This window comes from Chiloscyllium plagiosum, unplaced genomic scaffold, assembly GCF_037043375.1.
Source record: "Chiloscyllium plagiosum isolate Xiang-an unplaced genomic scaffold, Cpla_swu_hap1 HiC_scaffold_9, whole genome shotgun sequence".
Taxonomy (NCBI): domain Eukaryota; kingdom Metazoa; phylum Chordata; class Chondrichthyes; order Orectolobiformes; family Hemiscylliidae; genus Chiloscyllium; species Chiloscyllium plagiosum.
In genome coordinates this window covers 63349776-63376776 of record NW_028270147.1, presented here as the reverse complement: position 1 = coordinate 63376776, position 27001 = coordinate 63349776, and the positions used below count along the sequence as shown (strand labels likewise).

The 27001-nt window shown below is 45.5% G+C and overlaps 1 protein-coding gene across 1 annotated transcript in view; it reads left to right on the top strand.

The window, feature by feature from the left end:
- The first annotated feature begins 2111 nt into the window (after nt 1-2111).
- pgm1 (phosphoglucomutase 1) overlaps nt 2112-27001 on the top strand; it is an 81440-nt gene continuing 56550 nt past the window's right edge. Inside the window, exon 1 of the mRNA XM_043699451.2 lies at nt 2112-2503. Within this exon, the coding sequence (XP_043555386.1) occupies nt 2252-2503 (252 nt within the window). The 5' untranslated portion in view covers nt 2112-2251. The remainder of the gene's footprint in view (nt 2504-27001) is intronic.

Sequence of the window (27001 nt, the reverse complement as noted above, 5' to 3'; positions counted from 1 at the left end):
TTTCCCCCTCTGGTAGGGAATTCAAAATTAGAGGGCATATTTTTCAATGTGAGAGGAGAAAGATTTAAAAGGGATCAGAGGCTTTTTTTTCCACGGAGGGTGGTTTGTATGTAGAAAGAACTCCTAGAGGAAGCAGGTACAGTTAGAACATTTCATGTTTTTGTCCAAACCTTTTAATAGGAAAGGTTTATGGGCCAAATACAACTAGTTTAGATTACTTACAGTGTGGAAACAGGCCCTTCAGCCCAACAGGTCCACACCGACCCTCCAAAGCACAACCCACCCAGACCCATTCCCCTACATGTACTCGTTTGCCTAACACTACGGGCAATCTAGCATGGCCAATTCACCTAACCTCCACATTTTTGGACTGTGGGAGGAAACCCACACAGACATGGGGAGAATGTGCAAACTCCACGCAGACAGTCGCCTGAGGCTGGAATTGAACCTGGGACCCTGGTGCTGTGAGGCAGCAGTGCTAACCACTGAGCCACCATTTAGTTTGAGGAAAGTTGGTCGGCATGGACAAGTTGGAACGAAGGGTCTATTTCCATGCTGTATGATTCTTGGGGAGTTTCACAGGGTAGATGTTAAATTTTCCTTTTCTCTGAGCAAAGGCTCACTCAGTTAGAGCACCCATTTAAGAGATGGGAAGAGATTTCTTCTCTGAGGGAGTTGAATCTGTAGAGGTTGGATCATTAAGTATACTTGAAATTGAGAGATTTTAAGTCGGTGAGGGAATTAAGGATTGTGGAAAAGGCAGGAAAGTGAAGTTAAGGATTAGCAGCAAATCAATCATGATCTCATTGAAAGGTGCAGCAGACTTGATGGGCTGAATGGCTTCTTTCTGCTCCTATGCCTTGTCATTTTGAGAGAGATGAGAAATGTTTTGTCATAGAGGACCACAAGTCTTTGGAATGCTCTTCCTTGGAAGGTAATAGAAGCACAGTCTGAATATTTGTAAGGTGCAAATAGATAGATTTTTGGTAAACAAGAGGGTGATAGGTATTGGGGTGGGGCAGTAATGGTCACAAATCAGATCTGCCATGAATGGCAGTGTGAGCTTGAGGGGCCAAAGAACCCTATGCCTGTTCCCTATTGGTATGCTTGTATGGATGGGGATGGGGGAACTGACCTGCTGTTCAATTTACAGCAATATCTTTGTTTTACAGTATTTTGCTGCTCAAATATTTGTAGGCGTTAAATTGCTGCAGTCAACTTGTGCAATAGTTTTGTAGGTAGGTGTAACTGTCATGGGCACACTTAAAATTTACTGATTTTCATATCGTACCCCCATTTTCTTTCCCTTGTCAGTTTACTCCTCCCCTTTCTTGAATTCTGTTTCACATTTGGACGGCAGTCATGCATGATCCTGCCATTCATCCTCCTCTACAAATATATTTAAATTTTGCTTTCTTACAATTCCATTTCGTTGCGCTCTATGAACACTCACTAATTTATGTTTTGATCTTGATCGCACCCTCCCCACTACAGTTGATCGAAAGCTATTACACTTCCAACTTCCCCCAGCTGTGATGAACACTCACAGACAGACGTGAGAAGTGAAGTCAGTTTCTTGCTCCACAAAGTACTATTTTCTGTCTACTTTAATTTCAGACTTCCAGCATCTGAAGTACTTATGCCTCTTCTTTACTTTGAAAGGGGTGCCTTGCACGGTTAATTGTCCTTCCAAATTATACAGTAATCATGACTTCTTAAAACACGTCAATTTGAACATGAAAGGTTATGCAAGTTAATGCAATGTGTGCAACTGCAGCAACCTTCATATTTAGCGAATACATTCCACATCCACCCGAAGATTTGAAACGACAGAAAAGTGCAAACCGTGTAGTGCTTCTCTGTGCAATGCGACTGAATGGACTGAGTGTAGGTTCAGTCCAGCGAAAGGTTGAGGGAGTGGGGGGTATCTGTGTTGACCCTTTGTCGCTGGAGGGAGGGGGTGGGGGGACAAAGTGCAGCAGCTGCCTGACCTTGCTGAGAGTGTGTGGTGTACGTGCCGCCGGGGCAGGACTGGGCAGGAGGAGGAGGAGCAGACAGGGAGAGCAGGAGGAGGAGGTGTAGAGCTGTCAAAAGGCACTGAAGCAGGAAGCTGCGAGTGTAGCCCTTGGTTCGCACCGGGAGTCGTGTGGGAAGGAAGGAAAGGAGGATTAAAAACAACAACAATAATAATAATTTAAAAATTGGAAATCTTTCCCGGGGTTAGGGTGGTGGTGGAGAAAAGGCCGAAAGCATGAGCAGGATCCTGACGGTGAAGACCAGCGCCTTTGGCGATCAGAAGCCGGGCACCAGCGGCCTGAGGAAGCGGGTCAGCGTCTTCCAGGCGCAGAGGGGCTACGCCGAGAATTTCATCCAGAGCATCCTGTCGGCGGCGGTGGAGGATCCCGCCGAGCGTCAGTGCGCCGTCTTGGTGGTCGGCGGAGACGGCCGCTTCCACAACAAACATGTCATCCAGCTCATCATCCAGATGGCAGCGGCCAACGGGGTAAAATAAATGCACACCTCCCTGAACACCGTGTGACACTTCCTCCTCTCTCTTTCCCCCAACCTCTCCGCCCACCACCCCTTTCCTCCTTTCCCCCACCTTCCCTTCCCCCAACCCCCACCTTCCCTTCTAACCTTCCCTTCTAACCTTCCCTTCTAACCTTCCCTCATCTCCTCCCCCACCTCCCATCCCCCACCCCCAACCTCCTCTCCCTGTCCTCTCACTCCTCTCCCTCCCACCTCCTTGTCCCCAATCTCCCCCTACCAATGCCTACCCTTCCCCAATCTCCCCTCCCCTGTGCAGTAGAGACCAAACATCCCTCTTAGATATTATTTAATTTGCCCATGTGTTGTTGTGTGTAATTAAGATCATTCGTTGTTTCGGGCATTTTCACCCATTTATTAGATTGCAAGGATTCCTGTGCAGGTCCAGCATTTAAACTGCTTTGCAAAAGTTGAATCCGTAGTTTCATTATAACACTGGTCTTCATGTCTGCGTGGAGGTTGGTGAACCGTATTATAGAAATTGCTTTTTGATTAGAAAGATGTTCTTCTATATTGCATTTCTGCAGCTGGTTGATTTTTGGCTTTGTCTAACAGTTTGTCCTTTGACATTTTCTTAATCGTAATTAGATACCAGAGTGTGTGCGTGCCAACCTTATAGGTTTACCGCCAATGATGTTGATTACCTTTTGGTGCTTTTATGCTTCTTTTCTGTATATTTTGAAATATGTGGTAGTTCCTGTTCACAGGCTTTAGGATTCTGCAGGCCTAGTTGCTGTGGTAACGGATAGGCAGGGGCAGGCTGCGTCCAAGGGTGTGCATGCATGTTGCTCAACAAGTAAATGTTTGTGCTGCAACTAACAGTATAGTCATCGCAGTGTCTACAATAGACGCCACCCTGTTATTTATTGCAAAAAACTAAAGCATTCCAGACTAGGTTTAGAACAGGATTTTTTTTAAAGAGGAAAAAAGTCCAGAAATGAAAACCTTCCCGTGTGAAACTCAACCATTGCCTTTGAACCCTTTGGAAAGGCCTGAAACATGAAACACAAGTCAGGCTTAGAGCAGCTGTACCTGGAAATATATTGTGTGTTGTAATGATAGAAAAAAAGTCAGCTGACTTGATTTTCTGAGGGTTTCAACCAGTTGCTGAAAGTTTCAATTCAGGTTGAATATTATCCCCCAATCAACATTGTGCTCATAGGAGTTTGCTCTGCAAATTTGATGCCTTGTTGCTTAAACCGTGATTACACCTCCAGAAGTACTTCATTGACTATAGAGTGCTTTGGCAACAATGGGGCGGGGGGGGAATCTCAGAGAAACCTATGAAGTTCTAACAGGACTAGACTGGGTAAACACAAAGGATGTTCCTGATGCCTGGGGAGTCGAGAACCAGGGGTCACAGGCTAAGGATACTGGTAGGCCATTTAGGATTAAGATGATGAGAAATTTCTTCGCCCAGAGAGTGGTGAACGTGTGGAATTCTGTGCCACAGAAAGCAGTTGAGGTGAAAATGTTCACTGTTTTCAGGAAGAAGACACATGTAGTTCTTGGGACTAAAAGGATCAAAGGTTATCAATGAAAATGGAAACATGTTATTCAGTAGGATGATCAGCCATGATCACATTGAATGTCAGAGCAGGATCAAAGGGCACTGGTCTACCCCTGTCCTGTTTTCTTTGGTTCTTTGCATTCTTATCAAACCTTCTATCTCTTTAACCTCCTCCTGTCCTATGACCTTCTAAGATCTCCATTCATCCAAATCTGCCATTCTGTGCTTTCCTCATTTTCTAATATATTCCTTTTTCATCATCTGAGTTTCTTCCTCTACCGTGGTTGACAAGGCTTTCCACTGTACCCAGCCCTTTTGAAAACTCCCCCCCCCAAATACCCTTATTCTCATCCCATCAGCCTTTGACTTCAGTGGAGAATCTGCTGCAATTTCTCCCACTTCCAGAATGATGCCTTCGTGAAGCATGTCATCTCCTTCCCTTCCCTTTAAGCATTCCAAAGAAACTGTTTCTTATGCAAAGCCCTGGTTCTGTTTTCAATCAGCCACAACATCTCCTCCATTCCCATCCAAACACCAAAGATACAATACCTGCATTGTCCCTTCCCACCATCCAGAACCCCAAACTGCTTACAGGTGAAATGGCAATTAACATGCACATCTTACAATTTAATAAAACATTCGCAACTTCTACATTGTCTTATCTCCTTTGGGGAGTTTGTATGCATGTTGTGTGAGCACTTGATGGAATACCTTTGTTCAGTCCACAATTGTGTGTTTGAGCTTCTGGTTGCCTGTCACTTTAGTTTGTCCAGCAACATCTGCTCTGACGAAGTGCAACATAAGCTTGAGAAACAGCATAAATATAACATTTAGGGATTTTACTCTATTCCAGATGAATCATTGAATCACCAATTTTACATCACTTCCATTGTTTCTTGACTTGCCTCATTTCCATTTGCTGTGCAATATTGTTTCTATCAATATTTAATTGCTTGTCTTCCACCAATTGAAAGACATTTCCTTCCATTCTCCCATTCCCCCCACCTTCTCTATTTACCCACTTCTATGCTTGCTTAAAATTTGTTACATCTCAAACACTTTCCAGGCTGACAAAAGGTAATGCATCTGAAACATTAACTCTCTCTTTTGAACTGTTGCCTGACTTGTTGAGTAAGTATGTCTTGTTTTAAATTTTGCATATTAATTGGTTGTTGATTTGCACATTATTAGACCTTGCCATGTGACAATTGACTGTCATGTATGTTAATGTAACAACAGAATTGCATTTCATGAATAAAACACTTAGGTCTGTCCTGAAGATGTAACAAACTGCTGTACGTATGTGCCCAATTTATTTGATTTTAATAGTCGATAGAGACTTTGCACAGAACTTAATTCAATCATTCTAATAGAACATAGAACAATACAGCACAGAACAGGCCCTTCGGCCCACGATGTTGTGCCGAACATTTGTCCTAGCTTAAGCACCCATCCATGTACCTATCCAATTGCCGCTTAAAGGTCGCCAATGATTCTGACTTTGCCACTCCCACAGGCAGCGCATTCCATGCCCCCACCACTCTCTGGGTAAAGAGCCTACCCCTGACATCCCCCCCCCATACCTTCCACCCTTCCCCTTGTAACATTCTGTTGTACCCGGGGAAAAAGTTTTTGACTGTCTACTCTATCTACTCCTCTGATCATCTTATAAACCTCTATCAAGTCACCCCTCATCCTTCGCCGTTCCAATGAGAAAAGGCCTAGCACTCTCAACCTATCCTCGTACGACCTATTCGCCATTCCAGGCAACATCCTGGTAAATCTTCTCTGCACCCTCTCCAAAGCTTCCACATCTTTCCTAAAGTGAGGCGACCAGAACTGCACACAGTACCCCAAATGTGGCCTAACCAAGGTCCTGTACAGCTGCAACATCACTTCACGACTCTTGAATTCAATCCCTCTGCTAATGAACACTAATACACCATAGGCCTTCTTACAAGCTCTATCCACCCGAGTGGCAATGTTCAAGGATCTATGAACATAGACCCCAAGATCCCTCTGCTCCTCCACCTTAAGAACCCTACCGTTAACCCTGTATTCTGCATTCTTATTTGTCCTTCCAAAATGGACAACTTCACACTTGACAGGGTTGAACTCCATCTGCCACTCCTCAGCTCAGCTCTGCATCATATCTAAGTCCCTTTGCAGCCGACAACAGCCCTCCTCACTATCCACAACTCCACCAATCTTCGTATCATCTGCAAATTTACTGACCCATCCTTCGACTCCCTCTTCCAAGTCATTAATAAAAATTACAAACAGCAGAGGACCCAGAACTGATCCCTGCGGAATTCCACTTGTAACTGGGCTCCAGGCTGAAAGTTTACCATCTACCACCACTCTCTGACTTCAACCGGTTAGCCAGTTTTCTATCCAACTGGCCAAATTTCCCTCCATCCCATGCCTCCTGACTTTCTGCATAAGCCTACCATGGGGAACCTTATCAAATGCCTTACTAAAATCCATGTACACTACATCCACTGCTCTACCCTCATCCACATGCTTGGTCACCTCCTCAAAGAATTCAATAAGACTTGTAAGGCAAGACCTACCCTTCACAAATCCGTGCTGGCTGTCCCTAATCAAGCAGTGTCTTTCCAGATACTCATAAATCCTATCCCTCCGTACCCTTTCCATTACTTTGCCTATCACCGAAATAAGACTAACTGGCCTGTAATTCCCGGGGTTATCCCTATTCCCTTTTTTGAACAGGGGCACAACATTCACCACTCTCCAGTCCTCTGGTACCACCCCCGTTGACAGTGAAGATGAAAAGATCATTGCCAACGGTTCTGCAATTCCCTCTCTTGCTTCCCACATAATCCTAGGATATATCCCGTCAGGCCCGGGGGACTTGTCTATCCTCAAGTTGTTCAAAATGTCCAACACATGTTCCTTCCTAACAAGTATCTCTTCTAGCTTACCAGTCCGTTTCACATTCTCCTCTTCAACAATACGGTCCCTCTCGTTTGTAAATACTGAAGAAAAGTACTCATTCAAGACCTTTCCTATCTCAACCGACTCAATACACAGTCTCTCACTACTGTCCTTGATCGGACCTACCCTCTAATGCTTTATCGTTTATTCATTCTGAGATATTTCAAATACGTCTAGAGTCATAGAGTCATAGAAATGTACAGCATGGAAACAGACCCTTCGGTCCAACCCGTCCATGCTGACCAGATATCCCAACCCAATCTCGTCCCACCTGCCAGCACCCGGCCCATATCCTTCCAAACCCTTCCTATTCATATACCCATCCAAGTGCATCTTAAAAGTTGCAATTGTACCAGCCTCCACCCCATCCTCTGGCAGCTTATTCCATACGCGTACCACCCTGTGTGTGGAAAAAGTTGCCCCTTAGGTGTCTTTTATATCTTTCCCCTCTCACCCTAAACCTAAGCCTTCTAGCACGGTGCGGAGCAGCACGGTGGCTCGGTGGTTAGCACTGCTGCCTCACAGCACCAGGGACCCAGGTTCAATTCCAGCCTTGGGCAGCTGTCTGTGTGGAGTTTGCATATTCTCCCCATGTGTGCGTGGGTTTCCTCTGGATGCTCTGGTTTCCTCCCACAATCCAAAGATGTGCAGGTTAGGTGAATTGGCCACGCTAAATTGCCCGTAGTGTTAGGTGCAAGGGTAAATGTGAAGGAATGGGTCTGGGTGGGTTGCTCTTCCGAGGATCGGTGTGGACTTGTTGGGCGGAACGGTCTGTTTCCACACTAGGGAATCTAAGAATCTAAGTTCTGGACTCCCTGACCCCAGGGAAAAGACTTGCCCTTCATAATATTTGTAAACCTCTATAAGGTTACCCCTCAGCCTCTGATGCTCCAGGAAAAACAGCCCCAGCCTCTCCCTATAGCTCAAATCCTCCAACCCTGGCAATATCCTTATAAATCTTTTCTGAACCCTTTCAAGTTTCACAACATCTCTCTGATAGGAAGGAGACCAGAATTTCACGCAATATTCCAACAGTGGTCTAACCAATGTCCTGTACAGCCGCAACATGACCTCTCAACTCCTGTATTCAATACTCTGACCAATAAAGGAAAGCATACCAAACGCCTTCACTATCCTATCTACCTGCGACTCCACTTTCAAGGAGCTATGAACCTGCACTCCAAGGTCTCTATGTTCAGCAAGACTCCCTAGGACCTTACCATTAAGTGTATAAGTCCTGCTAAGATTTGCTTTCCCAAAATGCAGCACCTCGCATTTATCTAAATTAAACTCCATCTGCCACTTCTCAGCCCATTGGCCTATCTGGTCAAGATCCTGTTGTATTCTGAGGTAACCCTCTTCACTGTCCACTACACCTCCAATTTTGGTGTCATCTGCAAACTTACTAACTGTACCTCTTATGCTCGCATCCAAATCATTTATGTAAATGACAAAAAGTAGAGGACCCAGCACCGATCCTTCTGGCACTCCACTGGTCACAGGTCTCCAGTGTGAAAAACAACCCTCCAACACCACCATCGGTTTTCTACCTTTGAGCCAGTTCTGTATCCAAATGGCTAGTTCTCCTTGTATTTCATGAGATCTAACCTTGTTAATCAGTCTCCCATGGTGAACCTTGTCGAACGCCTTACTGAAGTCCATATGGATCACATCTATCGCTCTGCCCTCATCAATCCTCTTTGTTACTTCCTCAAAACACTCAATCAAGTTTGTGAGACATGATTTCCCACGCACAAAGCCATGCTGACTATCCCTAATCAGTCCTTGCCTTTTCAAATACATGTACATCTTGTCCCTCAGGATTCCTTCCAACAGCTTGCCCACCACCGAGGTCAGGCTCACTGGTCTATAGTTCCCTGGCTTGTCCTTACCACCTTTCTTAAACAGTGGCACCACGTTTGCCAACCTCCAATCTTCCGGCACCTCACCTGTGACTATCGATGATATAAATATCTCAGCAAGAGGCTCAGCAATTACCTCTCTAGCTTCCCAAAGAGTTCTCGAGTACACCTGATCAGGTCCTGGGGATTTATTCGCCTTTAACCGTTTCAAGGCATCCAGCACTTCCTCCTCTGTAATCTGGACATTTTGCAAGATCACCATCTATTTCCCTACAGTCCATGTCTTCCATATCCTTTTCCACAGTAAATACTGATGCAAAATATTCATTTAGATCTCCCTCATTTTCTGTGGCACCACACAAAGGCCACCTTGCTGATCTTTGAGTGGCTCTATTCTCTCCCTAGTTACTGTTTTGTCCTTTAATGTATTTGTAAAAACTCTTTGGATTCTCCTTAATTCTATTTGCCAAAGCTATCTCATGTCCCCTTTTTGCCCTCCTGATTTCCCTCCTAAGTATACTCCTACTTCCTTTATACTCTTCTAAGGATTCACTCTATCTATCCTGTCTATACCTTAGATTATATTAGATTACTTACAGTTTGGAAACAGGCCCTTCGGCCCAACAAGTCCACACCGACCCACCGAAGCGCAACCCACCCATACCCCTACATTTACCCCTTACCTAACACTACGGGCAATTTAGCATGGCCAATTCACCTGACCTGCACATCTTTGGACTGTGGGAGGAAACCAGAGCACCCGGAGGAAACCCACGCAGACACTGGGAGAATGTGCAAACTCCACACAGTCAGTCGCCTGAGGCGGGAATTGAACCCGGGTCTCTGGCGCTGTGAGGCAGCAATGCTAACCACTGTGCCACCGTGCCGCCCACATATGCTTCCTTCTTTTTCTTAACCAAACCCTCAATTTCTTTAGTCATCCAGCATTCCCCATGCCTACTAGCCTTTCACCCTGACAGGAATATACTTTCTCTGGATTCTCGTTATCTCATTTCTGAAGGCTTCCCGTTTTCCAGTCATCCCTTTACCTGCAAACCGCTGCCCCCAATTAGCTTTCGAGAGTTCTTGCCTAATACTGTCAAAATTGGCCTTTCTCCAATTTAGAACTTCAACTTTTAGATCTGGTCTATCCTTTTCCATCACTATTTTAAATCTAGTAGGATGATAGTTGCTGACCCCAATGTGCTCCCCCTCAGTCACCTGTCTAAGAGGATTGTGCTGATCAATGTAGCTGTTGATTAGAAGGGAACTCTATTGTTGAACTGAACTATAACTGTTTACCTATTATTTACTATCTATGCTACTTAACTACGTGACCTGCTTGTATTGCTCGCAAGGCAAAGCTTTTCACTGTGCCTTGGTACATGTGACAATCAATTCAATTCAATATAGGATGCTAATGAATGAGTAACATACTCTGCAACTGAGAAAATTATTAATTTTCACTTCGAACATTGGTAAATGAAATGTGTTTCTAATGGTTGAAAGCCATGACAGCATAGGTTTAAAGGGATTGGCAGTGACAGTCATGTTTGTGGCACCATGGGCTGTTCTACTATACACGAAGGAAGAGCAACAGTGGTAGGGGATTCATTAATTAGGGGAACAGATAGGCATTTCTGAGGTTGGAGGAAGGTGTGGTCCCAGTTTCAAGGATGTCTTGGAGTGACTGCACGATGTTCTTCTGTGGGTGGATGAACAACCAGAGATTACGGCCCATGTTGGTGCCAGTGACTTGGGTAGGAACAGGGATGAAGTCCCGAAGGCAGATTTTAGGAAGCTAGGAAAGAGATTGAGAAACAGGATCTTGAACAGTAATCTCTGAATTACTGTCAGAGCCACCTGCTCGTGAACAAAGAAATAGGAGAATCTGGTGTAGAAGGGAGGGCATCAGATTTCTGAGGCTTTGGATCAGTTCTGGGGAAGATAGGATCTGTACAAGTCAGACAGTCTGTACCTGAACAGGAGCAGGTCGAATAACCATGAAGGGAGATTCAGAGCCACGAAAAGGAGAAAGACAGCAGAAACAAAGGTTTTAACAGTGTACAGTTTAAGAATTTGGTAGTGTTAAAAGGCACATATGCAAAGGTGGGTATTACAGTGAATAAAACCAATGGTTATAGAAATACAGTTCGATGTCATTGCAATAATAAAAGCTTAGTTTAAAGTGAGGCAAAAATAGCAGTTTAACATCCCTCAATTTTCAGACAGGTGAGGTGGAGGGTGGTATGATTGATTATGGAATCAATTACAGCTGCGAGGAGGGATGATGTATTATCATCAATGAATTGAGTTCAGAGATAAAAAAGGGGCAGCCATACTATTAGGAATGCGCTATAGGCCCCGAAATACGGGATGGAGGTGGAAGAGTAAATTTACACACAAATATTTGATGGAAAACAATGGTACAACATAGTTGGGGCCTTCAACGTATCCTAATATCCCAGTGATATTAGAAAAATGTGAAAGGCACTGACAGTGCAAAATTCTTGACTCCATCAAGATAACCTTTTTGGCCAGTACCTAACAAGAGGGAAGCTCAATTCTGGATTTAGTCTTCAGAGATGGAACTGGGCAAGTGGAAGAAGTAGCAGTGGGTGACCATTTTGAAGACAGTGACCATAATATGGTTAGATTTAACATGATTATGGAAAAGGCCAAAAATCAAATGGGTGCAAAAGTTCTGACTTGTGGGGAAGTCAAATTGTATGAATGAGAGAGTTGTTCGGGTGAAAGTCAAAAAGTGTGGTGCTGGAAAAGCACGGCCAATCAGGCAGCATCTGAGGAGCAGGAGAATCAACGTTTCAAGCATGAGCTCTTCATTGCATTCCTGATGAAGAGTTTGTGCTTGAAACATCGACTTTCCTGCTCCTTGGATGCTGCCTGACCGGCTGTGCTTTCTCAGCACTTTTTGACTCTGATTTCCAGCATCTGCAGTCCTCCCTTTCTCCATGTTCGGGTGCAAGCAGACTGGATATAGCTACTTGATCAAAAATCAATAACAAATCAGTGAAATACTTTGAAAAGCAAAATTCAGGGGGTGCAATGTGGACACTTGCCGCCAAATGGCAAAAAAAGGTACTGCCAAATCCAGAATGTACAGGGTAAGATAAAACAGAAACATAGTTCTAGAGGATATGAAAGAGTATTGGCAGGTAAAACTAAGGAAAACCCAAGATGTCCTAACAGTATATTAAGAGCAGGATAACTCAGGAAAGGGTAGGACCAATCTGAAGTATATAAGTTTATTTATGCTTAGATGCAGAAGCTGTGGACAGGGTTCTTGCTGAGTACTTTGTATCTCCACAAGGGTGAGGGATGCAGACATTCTACAGTTAAAGGGGAGGGGTTTGCAATAGATAGAATAAGCATGATAGGAGTAGTGGACTGATATCCTTGAAGGTGGATAAATCACTAGTGCTGGATGGGTTGTATCCCACGCAGTTAAAGGATTAATAATGGATGTTCTGAGGCTCATTTTTTAATCCTCAGTAGATACAATGTGGTACCAGAGGACTAGTGGTCTGTGAATGTTGTACCATTGTTTAAAATAAGTTAGTCTGAGTCCCTTGGTGGCAGTCTGGTGAGAAAAGTAAACATACATGAGTTATCGAGGAATGTGGTGAACCATAGAAACCAGGAGTAGGCCATTTAGCCCTTCGAATCCACTCGATATGACCGTGGCTAATCCTCTGTCTCAATGCCATATTCCCATTTTTTTTTCCCATATCCCTTGATGCCTATAAAATCTAAAATAAAATTTATCTCTTTCCTGAAAATGTTCAGTGACTTGGCCTCCACAGCCACCTTTGTTTGAGAATTTTGTAGGTTCACTATCCTATCACAATCCTAAATGGCCTGTCCCATTTCCTGAGACTGTGACCCTTGGTTCTAGTCTCCCCACCTCAGAAAACAATCTCCTTGTGTCCAGTGTGTCCAGCCCTGTTATACATTTTAATCAGATCCCCCACATACTTCTAAACTCTAGTGATTGCAGGCCGAGATGCACCAACGTAACCTCTTGGACAATCCTGCCATCATCAGTATCAGCCTATGAATCCTTACTGTACCCCCTCTATGACAAGTATATCCTTTCTTAGGTAGGGAGATCCAAACTGTATGTAGTACTGCAGGTGAGGTCTCACCAAGACCCTATGTAATTGCTGTAAGATAATTCTGAATTCAAAATTCCTGCAGTGAAGGCAATATGATTTGCTTTCTTAATTACTTGCTGCATCTTCCTGTCTACTGTCATGGACTGCGAGACAAGGACATGCAGATCCCTTTGTAGATCCACATTCCCCAATATACTACTATTTAAATAATTCTCACTTTCTGCTTTTCACATTGAAAAACGGCCAGGTGACGTGTTTGCACCATATGATGTGGGAGCCAGTGAACCCCAGTATGGTTCCTCGCCACAGCATATGTAGCAAGTGTTGGTTGCTTGAGAAACTCTGGCTCAGAGGTAATGAGCAGGAGGCTGAGTTCCCACTGCCACAAGTTAGGGAGGGGGAGAGTTACCTGTGTGCTGTGTTTCAGGAGGCAGTCACATCCCTTTATTTAACTGGCTTGAATTCGGTCAATGGTCAAGACAGGAGTCATAGGGTCATACAGCATAGAAACAGACCCTTCGGTCTGACCAGTCCATGCTGAACGTAATCCCAAATTAAACTAGTCCCACCTGCCTGCTCCTGGACCATATCCCTCCAAACCTTTGTTATTCATGTGCTTATCGAAGGTGTCTTTTAAACATTGGAACTGTGCCTGCATTTACCGCTTCCTCAGGAAGTTTATTCCATACGTGAACCACCCTCTGTGTAAAACAAATTGCCACTCATGTCATCTTAAACCTTTTCTCCTCCCACCTTGAAAATCTGCCCCCTAGTCTTGAAATCCCCCATCCTAGTACAAAGACACCTACCATTAACCCTATCTGTACCCCTCATGATTTTATAAACCTCTATAAGGTCATCTCTCAACCTCCTAGGCTCCAGTGAAAAAGGTCCCAGCCTACCCAGCCTTTCTTTATAACTCGAACCTTCCATTCTCGACAACATCCTGGTAAATCTCTTCTGAACCCTCTCCAGCTTAATATTCGTCCTATAACGGTGACCTGAACAGGACACTGTACTCCAGAAGAGGGAGTGAGTATGAGTGAAGCAGGTAGAGGGATTCAGGAGACAGTTCTGAAGAAGCTTCAGATAAAGGGGAGGGAGGGGTTAGTACAGGTTTTAAAGTTTCCACAACAAGTAATAGGACAGAGAGTTTTGAAAGGCTCAGGAATCTAACTTTAGGCACACAGATGGGGGACAACTGTGAGAAGTGGGCAGTTAACACAGGACTGAGGGTGTTATACAGTGGGTGTGTGCCACAGAACAAAGTAAATGAGCTTGAAGTGCAGATTGAAATTGGCAGGTATAATACTGTGGCTATCACAAAAATGTGCCTGCATGGGGATTAGGGCTAAAACATAAATACCCAAGGATAAATGTCCTATCAAAAGGTTGCCTAGTTAGAAGTTAAATTGATGGCATGAAGTGATATAGAGTCAGAAGGCATAGAATTTGTGTGGGTAGAGTTAAGGAAATATACACACTGAGCAGTAGTCAGGATATGGAGAAGAAAATAAATCAGGAGATGAAGAAAGGCACTATTACAATATTCAATACCCAGGTGAACTGGAAAAGTCAGGTTGATAGAGGATATCAAGAAAAGGAATTTGTGGAATATCTGAGATTTTGTTTTGTTTGGAGCAGTTTGTGTTAGAGCCCATGAGGGGATAGTCAAAATCTAAATTTGGTGATGTGTAATGAGATAGACTTGATTAGTGAGCTTAAGGTGAAGGTACTCATAGCGGGTAATGACCATAACATGATAGAATCCAACTTGCAGTTTGAGAGGAAGAAGCTTGTAATGGTATTACAACTGAGTAAAAATAAATACAAAAGCTTGAGGGAGGAGCTAGCCTGAGTTGGGAAGGGGAGCTGAGCAGGGAAGACAGTGGAGCAGCAATGGCAGGAGTTTCTGGGGATAATATGAGGCACAACAGAATTTCATCCCAAGGAAGAAGAAACATACCGAGGGGAGGACAGAAAACCATGGTTGACGAGGAAAGTCAGGGACAGCACGAATATGGTGAAGATTCATGGGAAACCAGAGGATTGGGAGCAACGGATACAATAAATGATATTAGTGGATGTGCAAGTAAAACTTTGGATGTGGAAGGCTCCTTTAGGGCCTTGGATAGAGGTGAGGGAGGAGGTGTGGGCACAGGTTTTACAGTTCCTGCGCTGGCAGGGGAAGGTGCCAGGATGGGAGGGTGGGTTGTAGAGGGGCCTGGACCTGACCAGGTAGTCACGGAGGGAATGGTCTTTGCGGAAAGGGGTGGAGAGGGAAATATATCCCTGGTGGTGGGGTCTTTTTGGAGGTGGTGGAAATGTCGGCGGATGATTTGGTTTATGCGAAGGGTGGAAGGTGAGCACCTGGGGCGTTCTGTCCTTGTTATGGTTGAAGGGGTGGGGTCTGAGGGTCTGAAGAGCCTTCCACATCCATCAAAGTTTTACCTGCACATCCACTAATATCATTTATTGTATCCGTTGCTCCCGATGCGGTCTCCTCTACATTGGGGAGACTGGGCGCCTCCTCGCAGAGCGCTTTAGGGAACATCTCCGGGACACCCGCACCAATCAATTACACCGCCCTGTGGCCCAACATTTCAACTCCCCCTCCCACTCTGCCGAGGACATGGAGGTCCTGGGCCTCCTTCATCGCCGCTCCCTCACCACCAGACGCCTGGAGGAAGAACGCCTCATCTTCCGCCTCAGAACACTTCAACCCCAGGGCATCAATGTGGACTTCAACAGTTTCCTCATTTCCCCTTCCCCCACCTCACCCTAGTTCCAAACTTCCAGCTCAGCACTGTCCCCATGACTTGTCCGGACTTGTACCCCCACCCTCCTCTAGCTTATCTCTTCACGCTTCAGGCTCACTGCCTTTATTCCTGATGAAGGGCTTTTGCCCGAAACGTCGATTTCGAAGCTCCTTGGATGCTGCCTGAACTGCTGTGCTCTTCCAGCACCACTAATCCAGAATTTGGTTTCCAGCATCTGCAGTCATTGTTTTTACCTCGTTGATTTTAACCCTCCTGCGAATCCTCTTGCAAGGATGCCTGCCTTGAAGAAGTTTTCCTCCTCTCTCTACAAGAATCTCAGGGAGTCCCTCTCCCACTGCAACTCCCAGGTCATTTCCTCAGCCCTGAAGCTCTTCAACCATGTCGTGAAACAAACTCACTACCACAGCCACATTTGCTTCCTCAGTGCCTGCCTCCGTAACCAACTCATCCCACACGGACTCCGGACCACCTTTAATCCAGCAGAGTTCGGACCCGAACAGGACAAACAGTACAGACTACAGATTCAAAAACACCAGCAACGATTCTCCTTCAGGATCCTCCGCTCCACGCTCACAGCAATGTGCCGGCACCTAACCTCTCTACAGTCAGCCCTGCCTCAGCTGAGGGCCACACTCTCTCAGAATTGCAAAGGACCCACTCTGAATTCTCCTGAGGATGTAGTACATACTCTCAACAAACAGTATTTCAATTCCATCTCAAACATCAAAAACTATAGTTATAACAAACTTTTATTTACCCAGCTCCATAACCAGCGCTCCTCAAACATTCCAGAAGATTCCCCTGGCCTCACAATCTACTCAGACGCCATTAGCCATGCGGCTGATGCAGCTGCCACCCCCACGCTGATTGATGATGTCACTTCCGCCCCCATCATGGCCACTCCCACAACCACTTCCACCCCTCACAATTCCTCATGCATCACACGTGACATCACTTCCGCCCCTCACATCATCGCTGATGCCACATGCTCAGTGACTTCCGCCACCCCTACTGCCGTGGTCACCACCACTTCTGCCCCCAACAGCGCCACTCACCTGCATTCTGCTGACATGCCCCCCACAGACCCCACTGTCACTATCCCCACCCCCCAGAACCCTGAGGGGAACACTACCCCTGCTCATGACTCCACCCCCATTCCCGACACCATCACACCCACTCCAGTTACAGGTTCCGCCCCCACTCCCAGCTCTACACCCACACCAGATCCCAGCTCCCAGCCCTGCCAAGTTTTCACCATCCCCCCAGACCTCCCCCTCATTGAGGACAAATGATCAGTCCTCAGCAAAGTTCTCACCTTCATCCCCCTCCGTCCACACATCAATGAATTTAATACACGCTGTGACGTCGAACAATTCTTCTGTCGCCTCCGCCTCCGAGCTTACTTTTACAATCAGGACTCCCGCCCACCTTCTGAGGAACCCTTCGCCCACCTCCAACACACTGCATCCACCTGGACACCCCGCGCTGGCTATTACCTGCCCTCGACCTCTTCATTTCCAACTGCCACCGGGACATTAACCGCCTCAACCTGTCGACCCCCCCTCCCCCACTCCAACCTCTCACCCTCACAACGCGCAGCCCTCCAATCCCTCTGCTCCAATCCCAACCTCACCATCAAGCCAGAGGATAAAGGGGGTGCAGTGGTAGTCTGGCGCACTGACCTCTACACCGCTGAAGCCAAACGCCAACTCGAGGACACTTCTTCCTACTGCCCCCTCGACCATGACCCCACCCCCCATCACCAAACCATCATCTCCCAGACCATACAGAACCTCATCACCTCAGGAGATCTCCCACCCACAGCTTCCAACCTCATAGTCCGGGAAACCCACACTGCCCGGTTCTACCTCCTTCCCAAGATCCACAAGCCTGACCACCCTGGCCGACCCATTGTCTCAGCATGCTCCTGCCCCACTGAACTCACCTCTACCGACCTCAACACTGTCCTATCCCCCCTAGTCCAGGAACTCCCACATATGTTCGAGACACCACCCACGCCCTCCACCTCCTCCAAGACTTCCGTTTCCCCGGCCCCCAACGCCTCATCTTCACCATGGATATCCAATCCCTCTACACCTCCATCCGCCATGACCAGGGCCTCCAAGCTCTCTGTTTTTTCCTCTCCAGACGTCCCCAACAGTACCCTTCCACTGACACTCTCATTCGTTTGGCTGAACTGGTCCTCACCTTTAACAATTTCTCCTTTGAATCCTCCCACTTCCTCCAGACCAAAGGGGTAGCCATGGGCACACGTATGGGCCCCAGCTATGCCTATCTCTTTGTTCGCTACGTAGAGCAGTTGATCTTCCGTAATTACACTGGCACCACTCCCCACCTCTTCCTCCGCTACATTGATGACTGCATTGGCGCCACCTCGTGCTCCCGCGAGGAGGTTGAGCAATTCATCAACTTCACCAACACATTCCACCCTGACCTTAAATTTACCTGGACCATCTCTGACACCTCCTTCCCCTTCCTGGACCTCTCCATCTCCATTAATGATGACCGACTTGACACTGACTTTTTTTATAAACCCACCAACTTCCACAGCTACCTGGATTATACCTCTTCCCACCCTACCTCTTGCAAAAATGCCATCCCGTATTCCCAATTCCTCCGCCTCTGCCGTATCTGCTCCCAGGAGGACCAGTTCCACCACAGAACACACCAGATGGCCTCCTTCTTTAGAGACCGCAATTTCCCTTCCCACGTGGTTAAAGATGCCCTCCAACGCATCTCGTCCACATCCCGCACCTCCGCCCTCAGATCCCACCCATCCAACCGTAACAAGGACAGAACACCCCTGGTGCTCACCTTCCATCCTACCAACCTTCGCATAAATCAAATCATCCGCCGACATTTCCGCCACCTCCAAACAGATCCCACCACCAGGAATATATTTCCCTCCCCACCCCTTTCCACCTTCCGCAAAGACCGTTCCCTCTGTGACTACCTGGTCAGGTCCACGCCCCCCTACAACCCACCCTCCCATCCTGGCACTTTCCCCTGCCACCGCAGGAACTGTAAAACCTGCGCCCACACCACCTCCCTCACCTCTATCCAAGGCCCTAAAGGAGCCTTCCACATCCATCAAAGTTTTACTTGCACATCCACTAATATCATTTATTGTATCCGTTGCTCCCGATGCAGTCCCCTCTACATTGGGGAGACTGGGCGCCTCCTAGCAGAGCGCTTTAGGGAACATCTCCGGGACACCCGGACCAATCAATCACACCGCCCCGTGGCCCAACATTTCAACTCCCCCTCCCACTCTGCCGAGGACATGGAGGTCCTGGGCCTCCTTCACCGCCGCTCCCTCACCACCAGACGCCTGGAGGAAGAACGCCTCATCTTCTGCCTCGGAACACTTCAACCCCAGGGCATCAATGTGGACTTCAACAGTTTCCTCATTTCCCCTTCCCCCACTCACCCTAGTTCCAAACTTCCAGCTCAGCACTGTCCCCATGACTTGTCCGGAATTGTCCTACCTGCCTATCTCCTTTTCCGCCTATCCACTCCACCCTCTCCTCCCTGACCTATCACCTTCATCCCCTCCCCCACACACCTATTGTACTCTATGCTACTCTATCCCCACCCCCACCCTCCTCTAGCTTATCTCTCCACGCTTCAGGCTCTCTGCCTTTATTCCTGATGAAGGGCTTTTGCCCGAAACGTCGATTTGGTCATTGGAGTCCGTCCTTAAGGATGAGATTGAGGAATAAAGGAGGTAACTAGCAAATTAGACAAAGCAGAGGCAGTGATCTATCTGGATTTCCAGAAGGTCTTTGAAAATGTGCCACACAGGAGGCTGCTAAATAAGATAAGAGCCATGGTGTTAACAGCAGGACACTGGGATGAATAGTGGATCGGCTGTCTGGCAGATGATAGAGAATGAGGGATAAAGGGATCTTTCTCTGAATAGCAGCTGGTGACAAGTGAGGTTCTGCAGGGGTCAGTGTTGGAATCACAATTATTCACGTTATGTATTAACGCTCTTGACAAAGGAAATGTCACAAAATGCACATTACACAAAGATGGGTGGAGGGACAGGTAGTGTTGATTAAATGGGGAGGCTGCAGAAAGACTTGAACTTCAGGAGAGTCGGGTCAGAGATGGATATCGTGGCCATCACTAAAGAGAAGATGCTGAGGAAGCTGGAAGGTTTCAAGGTGGATAAATCGCCCAGATTCCACCTCAGAGTTCTGAAAGAGAAGAGTGAGAGTGGGCAAAGAAGTGGCAGATGGAATACAGTGTGAGAGTGTGAGGTTATGCACCTTGGTCGGAAGAATAGAAGCATAGACTGAGTTCTAAATGGAGAAGACTTTGCAAATCTTGGGACTTGGGAGTCCTAGTTGAGAATTCTCTTCAGGTTAATGTGCAGATTCAGTTGGCAGTTAGGAAGACAAATGGAGTATTAACATTCGTTTCAAGATGGCTATATATATATATAGAGAGAGCTGTATGTGGCTCTGATCAGACTGCCAGTGAAATATTATGAGCAATTTTAGGCCTCATACCTGGGGAGGAATTCCTGGGGTTGGAAGGGTTCCAGAGGATGCTTACAAGAAAGGTTGTCATAAGGAGCGTTTGTTGACTCTAGGTCTGTACTCAGTGCAATTTAGAAGGATGATGGGGGCATCTGATTAAAACTTCCGGAGTACTGAGAGGCCTAGATAGAGTGGAGGTGGAAAAGATGCTTCCACTAATAGGGGAGACTAGGATCCAAGGCCACAGCCTCAGAGTGAAGGGACAACACTTTAGAACTAAGATGAGAAGGAATTTTTTATGCCAACGTATGGTGAATCTGTGGAAAGCATTGCCTCAGAGGATTGTGGAGGACAAGTCATTGAGTGTATGTAAGACAGAGATGGGTAGGATCAAAGGTTACAGGGAGAAGGCAGTAGAATAGGGTTGAGAAACATATCGGCCATGGTCGAATCATTGAGCAGATTCGATGAGCCAAATAGCATAATTCTGCTCCCTTATCTTATTGTCTTTTCTGTATAAGATGATAAGGCGTCTAGGTTGGGTGCACAGGAAAGACTTGTTTCTGTTTAGTGAGGGGTCAGATTTCAGGGGACACAGATTTGAGGTAATTGACAGAAAAATTAGGAGACATGAGGCAAACCTTTTCATGTGACAGATGGTGGGGTTCTGGTATTTGCTGCCTGGTTTGGTGGTGGATACAAAAAAACGTCAGGTTTTTTTTTTGAGATGTACCATCTGCACCTGAATTGCTATAGTTTACAAGGCCTTGGATCCGGTGTTGTGGTGTGGTATCCAAACCGTCAGCTACTGTTTTGCTTCTCTTTAATTCTGAAAACAATTATTTTTTTTAGCCAGTGTAGACATGATGGAGTGAATGGCTCTTTTTATGTATCACAAGTATTCTATGGCTGTATTACATGGGAAGAACTTTCTCAAACAACAGTAGTTGGAATGAACTATCCAATAGTGGTTTTAACAAGGGAATGGGATAAATACTTAAACAAGAAAAACCTGCAGACCAAGGGGAAAAGAACCAGGCACCTGAACCTGCTGGACTGTTGTTTGAAAGAATTGATGTATATTTGATGGGCCAAATGGAAACAAAATGTGGAATTTCAAGTTGTCAACTGGGTTGAGGAAGGCTGTAGAATCACGTAGCAGTCTGCACAAAGGAGGTCTGTTTTCAGAACTCTGGGCTAAACCATGTAGGCGGTTGAGAGGTACCAAGGCTGTGATGCTGCATGCAAGTGGTTGGAAGGCAATTCCAATATTTTAGAAGATCGTTGACTCCAATTAACATACCTTCGAATGGAATATAATGTTTTTGAATTTAACGAGTGCCAAAGAGGAATCATGTGTCTAATCCTTGACCAATATATTCTGGCAGTTTCCAGGTCCGATCTCAGACAATGAGGGGAATGTTGGCTGTTTGAGCAGCATTTCAAAGGAGTGCAAAACTTGGTTGAAAAGGCAGCTAATAAGATGTGAATGAGAAGGTGAGTTGCAGCAGCTGACATTTGCATTCAAGGGCAGTAGTCAATGAAGAGGGTAGCGTCAGAAGATAGGACATTTGCCCAATCATTTGGAGCTGAAAATGTGTTGCTGGAAAAGCGCAGCAGGTCAGGCAGCATCCAGGGAACAGGAGAATCGACGTTTCGGGCATAAGCCCTTCTTCAGGAATGAGGAAAGTTTGTCCAGCAGGCTAAGATAAAAGGTAGGGAGGAGGGACTTGGGGGAGGGGCGTCAGAAATGTGATAGGTGGAAAGAGGTCAAGGTGAGGGTGATAGGTCAGACTGGGGTGGGGGCGGAGAGGTCAGGAAGAAGATTGCAGGTTAGGAAGGCGGTGCTGAGTTCGATGGATTTGACTGAGACAAGGTGGGGGGGAGGGGAAATGAGGAAACTGGTGAAATCCGAGTTCATCCCTTGTGGTTGGAGGGTTCCTAGGCGGAAGATGAGGCGCTCTTCTTCCAACCGTCGTGTTGTTGTGGTCTGGCGATGGAGGAGTCCAAGGACCTGCATGTCCTTGGTGGAGTGGGAGGGGGAGTTGAAGTGTTGAGCCACGGGGTGGTTGGGTTGGTTGGTCCGGGTGTCCCAGAGGTGTTCTCTGAAACGTTCGCAAGTAGGCAGCCTGTCTCCCCAATATAGAGGTGGCCACATCGGGTGCAGAGGATGCAATAGATGATGTGTGTGGAGGTGCAGGTGAATCTGTGGCGGATATGGAAGCTTCCTTTGGGGCCTTGGAGGGAGGTGAGGGGGGACGTGTGGGCGCAAGTCTTGCACCTCCTGCGGTTGCAGGGGAAGGTGCCAGGAGTGGAGGTTGGGTTGGTGGGGAGTGTGGATCTGACGAGGGTGTCATGGAGGGAGTGGTCTTTACGGAATGCTGATAGGGAAGGGGAGGGAAATATATCCTTGGTGGTGGGGTCCGTTTGGAGGTGGCGGAAATGACGCTGGATGATGCGCTGTACATGGAGATTGGTGGGGTGGTAGGTGAGGACCAGTGGGGTTCTGTCCTGGTGGCGGTTGGAGGGGCGGGGCTCAAGGGCGGAGGAGCGGGAAGTGGAAGAGATGCGGTGGAGGGCATCGTCGACCATGTCGGGGGGGAAATTGCGGTCCTTGAAGAAAGAGGCCATCTGGGTTGTACGTTTTTGGAACTGGTCCTCCTGGGAGCAGATGCGGTGGAGACGAAGGAATTGGGAGAATGGGATGGCGTTTTTACAGGGGGCAGGGTGGGAGGAGGTGTAGTCCAGGTAGCTGTGGGAGTCGGTCGGTTTGTAGTAGATGTCCGTGTTGATTCGGTCGCCTGAGATAGAAATAGAAAGGTCGAGGAAGGGGAGGGAGGAATCTGAGACTGTCCAGGTGAATTTGAGGTCAGGGTGGAATGTGTTGGTGAAGTGGATGAACTGTTCAACCTCCTCGTGGGAGCACGAGGCGGCGCCGATACAGTCATTTGGACCCTTGAGCTGTGGAGGAGCGGAACAGTGCAACAAGCTCCCAAAGCCATTATTACCAGGTCAGCAGGAGCAGCAAAAGGTCCACATTATAGCTATGCAATCTGCACGAGGACACCTTCGGTAACTGCAGCAGGAGGGAGGCAGAGGGCAACTTGTTCCTGAGCCAAAATCTTCAGATTCCTGTGAGTTACCTGCAGTTTAGAGCATCAGTCCCAAAGAAAACTGCATCTCTGTTAGTCCCTCATCGAATTCTAGATGACGTTGCAAGACAATCTACAATCTTTGGGCTGGGTGAACACCCCATATCAGTTTTGCTGAAATTCATTGCAGGACTGAATATATATGCTTCCAGCTCCACCCAGGATATGTATGGTATATCTCAGGCAACTGGACATTGTTGGCATTAGGGAAGAGTTCTGGCAAGCCACATAACTAAGGATGTAGAAAAGGTTTAAAACTTTTTAGTGGAGGTAGATTGTCAAATTTGGAAAGGTAAGTTAGAATATGGTCAAGCCAAAAGCGAAAGATGTATTTTATCTAAGAGTAAATGAAAAACTTCAGCTAGAGGTCATAAATAAATAAAGGAGAAAAAACAACCTCGATTATCCGAACATCAATTATCTGAATTTCAGATTATCCGAACAAGATCTCAAGGTTCCGTAAAAACAGCATTAGGCAACTCGGCAATTACCAGTTAAGCGGCATTATGGTGTGCATTGCCAGACAACTTGCACTCATAAATTACTGCTTGTTTACGATCAGATTAGCTATCCAAACAAAATACTTTCTGCCCGTCTCGTTTGGATAATTGAGGTTGTACTCTATTTGAATGCATGTAAAATTCAAACAAATATTGAAAACACAAAAACAGAAATATTACTTAGACAAATAGTATAGTCTGGTAGCCGTTGCAGAATGATGTATTAGGACCTGAATATTGAAGGGTGCAGGACAACCAGGAAGTATTAGGAGAGTGGGTGGAAACGTTAATTGGTGATTGAATTTGCACAAAAGAGGGATGACCTAAATTCAGGATACCAGGATGTAGAAGTGGTTTAGGTAGAGATAAGAAATTATGGAAGCAAGAAATCACTTATTGGAGTGGTGTACAGAACCCAAACTGAAACCTTACAATAGGATGGAGTATACGAAAAGATAATGGGAGCTTGTCAGAAAGATGTGGCAATAATCATGAGGGATTTTAATCTACATCTAGACTTGGAAAATTATATTGGCAAAGGAAGTCGAGGTGAGAAGTTCATGGAATGTTCTTGGGATAGCTTCTTAGAACAGAACATTCTGGATCTGAACATAGAGCAAGCTATTCGAGACTTGGTATCATGCATTGAGACAGGATGAGCTAGTGATCTCATAGTGAAGATACCTCCATGTAACAGTGATCATCATATGATTGGTTGAATCTTAGTTTTAATTTTAATCCTCGAGAAGGGAGTGGGCCAAAATCTATTTTTGCAAAGATGTCAGAAAATTTAGACAAACTAGAGAAAAAAAAAAATCATTTAACGATTAATGATGAGGGAAAATTAGAGCAAATGAGAAAGCTGGCCCTAAACAAAAAAACAGTACGTGCCATTTGATAATTAAAAATAGAAAGATTTTAAAAAGTCAACGTTGGGCCTACTGAAAGTGAACTGGGGAATTGATAATGGAAAATCAGAGATGACAGCTGAATTAAACAGGTATTTGCATCTTTGTTGTGGAACATTCAAGGACAATCCAATAAATAGCTATCAATTAGGAAAAGAAAAGATATATTCATAGATCATAGAAGTGTTATGGTGCAGAGGGAGGCCATTTGGTCCATCATGTCTGTACCAGCTCATTAAATATGTCTTGTTTATCTAGTGCCAATCTCGTGCCTTTTACCCATATCCTTGCACATTAAGTTTATTGAAACAATGCCACCTTGAATGCCTCAGTTAAACCCGCCGCCTCCACATTTCCAGGCATTACATTCCATACCTTTACTACTCAGAGTGAAAAGACTTTTTTCAGACAGTTTTTCCAATGGTTGTCCCACCTGTCTTTATTCTCCTGCAGTTGTTAAAATTTTAATTAACAACTCTAACTAATACGTTACTATTTTTTTGAAGAGGTGTGAATTATTGTAAAAATAAACCAGACTTTTCCTCACCTCACGCTTGCTTCTTTTGTGTTAAATCTATGCCCTCTTGTTCTTTTTATGAACAGAAACAGTTTATAGACTCAGAAACATACAGCACAGAAACAGATCCTTCGGTCCAAATCATTCATGCTGACCAGCTTTCCTAAACTAAACTAGGAGAAACTAAACTAGTCCCACTTGCCTGTGTTCGGCCCCTAACCTTCTCTAACCTTTCCTATTCATATACTGTCCAAATGTCTTTTAAATATTGGTAACTGTACGCTATCCAGCTCTCTCATTCTTCTAAACCCCAGTGAGTATAGTCCTGACCAATCCAATCTCTCTTTACTATAGATGTCTTGTCTGCTGTCCCAGGAATCAGTCTGATAAACCTCTTCTACACTTCTTCCATAGCCAGAACATCCTTCTACACATAAGGAAACCAAAACTGCACAGATTACACCCAGGCCATGTCCAATTTCAGTAAGACAACTCTGTCCCTGTACTCTAATCCATTTGCTATGAAGGCCAACATACCGCTTGCTGCACCTGAATGTTTACTTTCAGCAACCAATGTACAAGTTGCACCTTCTCTTCCCAATCTGGCGCCATTCAGATAATAATTTGTCATGTTTTTGCTTCTAAGTTAGATAACCTCATATTTTAGCCATGTTATACTTCCTCTCCTATGCATTTACCCACTCATTTAACTTATCCAAATCACACTGAAGCATCTCTGCATCTTCCTCAGTCCACTGTTCCATCCAAATTTGTGTCATCTGCAAACTTAGAGATATTAATGTAGTTCCCTCCTCTGAATTATTAATTTTATACTCTTCAAAGCTTTAAGCTAAATATATAAACAAGTATTACTGAAATTCATTTGTGATCTCTTAAAATAAACAATTAGCATATAACACAGAAAATGAAGATTGATTTACAAAATATTGTAATTACTTGTTTATTGCCAGCAGGCCAGCTAAAATCTGGGTTTGGATTATACAAGTAGGAAAAGGTCAGGGACTAAGTAGTGAGCCTCCATTTTAAGACATTGTTTTGCACATTAATTCGAGGAATAAATTACCCTTTGTTTTTGTAACTGAGAAATTACACGGTGCAGTGAGATAGAGGAGAAGGTATTAAAATAGATTAATTATAACTTTTGAATCCTCCCAGTTTTATCATTGTGCCGCATGATGAAATGTTAGGATGTGAGTTGATGTTGGTCACTTTCTGACCAAATGATTTCTGCTATTTCATTGAAGAATTCTGAGTACAGATTAAGTGTGTCTGCAAATCCACAGTGATATATCATCCTGGGAATGATCCTTTTATGTTTTGATGCATTGATTTCTCCTGTAGCTTTGGTCATGTTAGGTTAACTATATCATTGTCTGGGTGATGGATGGCGACTTTAAGGGGGAACATTTGTTTGAATTTTGCCCTTAAAAGTATCCTCTGGGTAACAATGCAATAGGATGAGTCAGAAAGAACTGGCAAGCTGGCCAAATTGCAGCTTTTGGAAGATGATATTCTGTTTTGATCTTTCACTTCTCATCCACAGGGGGGAAGCATAACAAAACTGATTGCTTCTCTGGCAAAACAAAAATGAATAAAGCTGGT